The sequence below is a fragment of the Coturnix japonica genome, chromosome 15 (assembly GCF_001577835.2).
Source record: "Coturnix japonica isolate 7356 chromosome 15, Coturnix japonica 2.1, whole genome shotgun sequence".
NCBI classification, from domain to species: Eukaryota; Metazoa; Chordata; class Aves; order Galliformes; family Phasianidae; genus Coturnix; species Coturnix japonica.
The window spans coordinates 287,490-293,452 of record NC_029530.1 but is presented as its reverse complement, the minus strand read 5'-3'; the positions used below and the strand labels follow the sequence as shown (position 1 = coordinate 293,452).

Here is a 5,963-nt window from a genome sequence, read left to right as displayed (position 1 = left end):
GATAGGAGAGGAGCTCGGCTGTCACCCGGACTGCACAGGACCCTCCAAGGGAAGCGGTCTAGGCAGCAGCCGAGGGAAGCCAGGCAGTCAGTTATGCCAGGGACAAGATGCATTAATGTAGCGTTACCGCTAATATGAAATGCATCTTGCACCAGCTGGAAACAGGTCGTTTTATTGTTAGCTTTTGCTTTCAGGATCTCTGAAAATGTGATGGGTCTGTCACATACAGGCACGGAACTGTTTTCTCCTCCCATTAATAATCCCTTTGTGTCCTTCATCCCCCCCCTACTGAAACGGAAATCCGTACCTAGTTTCAATATACAGCTAATTGCCTTAAACGTCTACCTTAAACAAACACACTTCAGCCTTGGCAGAGCTTTATGGATCCCATAGAAAGATAGCGAACAGAAACGCCCAAAGCATCACCCTACAACCTACGCTAATGTTATTTCCCTTTGAAATAACAGCAGCTGAGCTGAGCGCAGGGCCGACGGCTGGGACTTGATCCCCCGAGGAGCGCGAACCCCCCGGGGAGCCCAGGCACGAAGCGCCGCAGCCGGCGGGACAGCAGCGCTCACTGGCGGCCGGTTCCAGCAGGGCTTTAGGATGGAGCGCTGCGCTCATGGGAGGATCCTTCCCGACTTGTCCCCTTGTTTTCCTCACAACCGCCCTGCTCGCATCCACGCCCCCCAATTTTTGTTGTTGTTTTTAATTCAGGTAATCAAAAGCACTGTTTCCTAAGCAGGACGGAGTAATCAGCTTCACGCATTATTCTCACTGAGAACAACTATGAAGATCCCACCAATGCTTTTCCCAAAAACCTCTCTAGTCTATTAGGGCCAGGTTGGACGGGGCCCTGGGCAACCTGATCTAGTAAATGTGTATGTTTGGTGCCCTGCGGGGCAGGGGGCTGGAACTACATGATCCTTGAGGTCCCTTCCAACCCGGGTCATTCTGTGCGGGCAATGCTGGCACACCTCACACAGTGCTTGTATTGAACAATTAGCAAGAAGCCAGAATGCATCTGTCAATTACTGGACAGAACTCTATTTTGCCATCAACAGAAGCAAAACAAACAAACAAAAAGTTTTTAGTTGACATTTAAGTGCACAGAGAACTTCGGAAGGAAATACAATAACATTGAGATCACCACCTTAAAAAGAAAAAAGAGCAGCAAAACATTTGAGACTTTCATATCCACGTGTTGGAGAGTTTCATCTCTTACTTTCATTCTCAACAGCTTTCGTCAGATTATTAAAGTCATATGGAAAAAAAGCAACTAAAAAACCCAATACATGAATGGAGATTAAGTCTCCAGTCCTCAGCTGTGGAGAGTGCAGTGGAAAGCTGCACTGTAGGCAGTCAGAGATAATGAAGGCACTTGAATGAGATTTTGAAATTGTAGTAATTCAGTTTAAAATCATACAATATGGCATTAAACAATAATTAAGATCTTATAAATCTAAAAGTTATATAAAAAGAAAAGCACGTTTGCAATTGCACAAGATATTTTTCACAGCTCCAAGCCCCTGCATTTCTTACATCAGCTCATAACTTTTGTATTGTGCATTTCACATGCTTTATGTGACAACAGTAACAGACTTTTCCTCAGACATTCCTCAACTAGGCTTATCCCAGAGTCTGTCAGCACAACTTCTGCAGCAGGAACCGAAACAAATAAAACTGGCACACAGACCAAGATGAGCCACACAGATCTACCCTTCCCTCAGCCAAACCAGTATTCCACAAGGATGCTGGCAAACACCAAACTAAGGCCATATGGTTTAGGCATAAAGATTTTAGCCCTCTGTTAAAGAGGACTCGAGAACTCATTGCCAAATTCATTTCTTCACTTTGTTAGTGCTACTGCTTTTTTTGCAGTTTCTCATAAAGGAACTTCAGAGGAAAAGCCCTTCTTTTTATTAAAGGAAAGGGCAGCTTGTTTAAACAATTTTTACTTTTTATTTATTAATATTATTTTTTTAGTAATTATCCTTTATTACTTCAATAACAATTAGTCGGGAATACCAGTGAACCTTACAGAAAGGTTTGCTTGTAACACAAAGCAATACCAGCTCGTTTCATCTCCAAAATGCCTCTTATCCTTCAATACCGTAAGATTAACAGAAAAACACTCTTACCTTCTTCGAAGAATATCACAGAACAACAGAGGCTGCTTCTTCTGCAGAATACGAAGGATCTTCACTAGAATCAAACCCTGAATTAAAACTGAAGCTATTCTGTGCAGCACAAGTGTGTGAGGGATCAGCATATGAAGCATGTGTATAGGTACATGTATAAAATGTAAATGAAACTACCTATTACACTGCATCAACACTCTCCACAGCATGTAACTGGAGACGTAAAAGCAGCAAATAACGTTCCTCCTTCATTAACTGACTAATTGGGACCATAGTCAGTAAACTAGTTATACATGGAAAAAACCAACACCTGAATTTGCTGACTTTTCACACTCACTTACTGAGCTTTTCTCTTTAAAGCAATTAGAAAATGTCTGGTAATTTGTGCTTCAGTCAGTATTTCTTGTAATACACTGGAATAAAAGTGTTCAAGAGTTAGATTTTTTTTCCATTCTTTCCACAGAACACAGAAATTAATGCCTCATGCAATGAAGATTCCTTGCTCTACAGATTACCCCTCTGTTCAAAGTCCAGGACCAAACCATTTTCTAAGATTTACTCTCTCCTGGATTCGCACAGCAGAGCCCCACACGGCTGTAAGTCCCACTGCTTATACACCTGGATTCTCATACTGAGCTTGCAATGACATGCAAGAACAACATAAAGCAAATTTATTCACATCACATGGAATTTTATAAAATTCTAACATTAATTAAACAAGTAGGAGCCTTCTGCACCAGTTCCTAGAGCACAAGTCTTACCGTCTGAGAATTAGCAGTATCACAATCAATCAGCAGAAAAAAACCCACAAATTTCTTCAGAGAAAGGTAAGAAATAAAAACTTGTCCTCTTCAACATACACAGCATTTTCAACTTTTCCATAAATACACAACAAAACTCATGAAACACATTGGAAGCAATTTTCAGATGGACTGAAATATTTTTCTGGAAGTAGCAGAATTTGACTCACTTAAGAGACAGCAAGAACTATTTTCCCTTTCTAGACTTACTCCAGCTCTTCATTAATAGCATTCTCTCACTAGCTAGAAATAAGTTTCCAAATATTTAATTATAACTGAAAAAAAATTACAAAATACAAAGTTTTGCGGTACCTGGGACTACAGAGATGTACTACTTTGTTTTTTCAATTTCTTTTGAATTGGAGAAGTAACGACAAAACAAATGACAGAGAGAACTAACACGTATGATCTAGTTTCACCAAATAAGATTGAAGATTTAGATAGGATGTTTTAAATAAACGTAAAATGTCTTAGCCTGGCAGATGTCATTCCCACAGAAGTGCAGCATTCCTAGAATGAACTAATGCCCTTCAGTAACACAGAAAGTCTATCACTTAGGCAAGGTGGGACTTTTTAAGAGACCGAGTATTAGCATCTCTGACCATGGGAGTAGGATGAACCTTATTGGATCCTCTGGCAATTCAGAGCTCATCATGTTTTGCAAGGTCCATACTGGGTTTGATGAAGACTCCTTCCATTGCTTTCCAATAGTTGTGGTGATTAGCGGTGGGCATGCCATGAACTTCCCGTTGGCCTCTAATGGGATGGCCATATTGCTCCCCAGTGATTGAAAGGAACACCTCAGTTCCTACGTGCTTGAAGCGCACTGCATCCTCCCGCTCCCAGTGTGTCCCACTGCATTGCACAATCCATATATCGAGGTCATCTCCTTCACCATCATCACCAAAGGCACTTACTTCCTGTTAGAAACACAAATCTCCTGAAGTGAAAATATAAGCAAACACAACCAATGCACACACAAAAACAACAGCCACAAAGCCAGCAGAATTTAAAGGCAAGGATGCAGAGGAAAGAAACACGGCCCTGCTGTCAGCAGCAATTCAATCCAGAAGCAGTAACTCTGCGACTACAAACTCCACCACATAACCTGAGCACAGTGCCAACAAACCACAACAGACATTAGGAATTAAAGACAACTTGAGCACAGAGATCAGAGCAATCCTTCTGTAAAACAATTTCACTAATGGTGACATCAATTTGTAACTAAGTATCTAATTTTGTAGCACAATGCTTCACAGTTATCACTGCAGCTTTTAATCACAAGGTCCCAACATTTTAACTCATTAATTGTATTCCTTTTATTTTATTATATTAAGATTACAAGTTAACAACTATTTCGGTTTGCACTGCTGAACAGATGACTGAATGGCCCTTTAAAAAATAAAGACGGCCAACCACAAAGGCAAATAAATTCCTGCTAAAACAAAAGTTAGAGATCAGATTTTATTATGTGCCCCCACATAACTCCAAGTATTTTCATAAACCCGGTAGGCTCAGCTCCAACTGTTTAAGACTCAGCACAGACTTAAAAATCAGATGGCTAGAAGTGATTAACCACTTGAAAACAGAACTGCAATAGTTTGTACCTATCAAGCTAATAATATAGGGTCATGTTAATTCAAGCTTGTGCAGTCCGTGCAGTGTCAGTGACAACACACCGATTGAAAATCAAACTTGTTTGTTAGGAATATGAAATAAAAGTTTATACTCAGAACCACGCCTCATTTCAACAAGATAATAAGTCACAGACCAATCAGTCTCTAGGAAACCACTCTGCATATCCAGAGATGCCTTATTTCTGGCATCTGGTATCTAAGACTGATTCTTCAAAACCAAGAAATCTGGAAAGAGGTATTGTCAATTTCAATCACGCACTATTTGTACAAAAACTTATGATTTAGAGCCACTTACCTGGTTATTGGAGAGCGGTGATGGGAAGTGATGAGTGTGTAAGTTTTTTCCTGTGTTTACATGAGTAAGCCGTATTGCCTGCCCGCATCTCACTGGGGTTCCACGCTGGCAGCTGCCATCCGTCTTCCCACGAATCCGCCAGTAACTGTTGGCATCATCTGAAGCTTCAACTCCTGTCACTGACTGCTGCCCACTTCCTGTTGGAACAGAATTAAATGGCAGGAGACCTAACCCGCTTCTGGAGCTCAGAAAGTCCTGGAAGAACGGAAGGAAGCTGCTTTAAACTCGAAGGCGTGACAACACTACGAACACACTTCATTCTCAGTCCTTTTATTGACTCCAATGGGAATGCAGGTACCGTACCCTCCACACTGAAGAACGTAACCGAGGCCGCTGTCTCAGCACAGGGCTCACCTCAGGGAGCGCAAAGCACCACAGAGGCAGGAGATGCGGATCCAGCCGTACGGCCCTGCCGCCCCCCCGCCATGTCTCCCATCCCATCTCACCCCACCCCATCCCACCCCTCAGCCCCATCGCTGTCCCGGTAACAGCCCGGAGCAACGTGCGGCTCATTCCCCGACCCCCCGCAGCCTCCATTTCCCGCCCATTTCCCGCCCGTTTCCCGCTGCCCCTCTCCCGCCATTTCCTCTCCTCCTCAGGGCTCCTCCCGCCCCTTGGCAGCTCCCGGCCCGCTCGTGCTCACCGGAGCCGTACTTGACCTCGTGGGAATGCAGCCGAACGCTGTGCCGGGTGTTGAGCAGCTTCAGCACCGACCCGCAGGTCACAGCGCCCGGCTCCGTGCCGGCACACAGCGCACACAGCGCACACACAGTGAGCAGCGGCAGCAGGCGGCGGCCGCCCCACATCGCGCCGCCACGGCCGGCACCGCCGCCACACAGCGCAGCGCAGCGCGCTTCCGCAGCCCCTCAGCGAGCTCAGCCAATCGCGCCCCGCCAGCACCGCAGTCAACCAATTGCAGCCCTCCCTCCTCACGGTCTCCTTCTCGCATTGGACCACGGCCGACGGAATTCGCTGCTTGGCAGGAGGAGCTCATTGGGCCCGAGGAAAGGAGCGACCAATCAGAGCGAGC

The 5,963-nt window shown here is 44.5% G+C and overlaps 1 protein-coding gene across 1 annotated transcript; it reads right to left on the bottom strand.

The window, feature by feature from the left end:
• Window positions 1-1,027: 1,027 nt before the first annotated feature.
• Window positions 1,028-5,790, bottom strand: SDF2L1 (stromal cell derived factor 2 like 1). The gene is made up of 3 exons (XM_015877552.2): window positions 5,577-5,790; window positions 4,874-5,070; window positions 1,028-3,861 (listed from the first exon to the last, which is right to left on the bottom strand). Exons 1-3 carry the CDS (start codon window positions 5,737-5,739, stop codon window positions 3,583-3,585), a joined length of 639 nt encoding a protein of 212 aa, XP_015733038.1. The 5' UTR covers window positions 5,740-5,790; the 3' UTR covers window positions 1,028-3,582.
• Window positions 5,791-5,963: the final 173 nt, after the last annotated feature.

Coding starts and splice junctions, on each gene's coding strand:
- SDF2L1 (XM_015877552.2), bottom strand. CDS start 5,739: ATGTGGGGCGGCCGCCGCCTGCTGCCGCTGCTCACTGTGTGTGCGCTG. Junction 5,071..5,576: donor CGAGGTCAAGTACGGCTCCG/GTGAGCACGAGC, acceptor CTGTTCCAACAG/GAAGTGGGCAGCAGTCAGTG. Junction 3,862..4,873: donor CACCGCTCTCCAATAACCAG/GTAAGTGGCTCT, acceptor TGTTTCTAACAG/GAAGTAAGTGCCTTTGGTGA.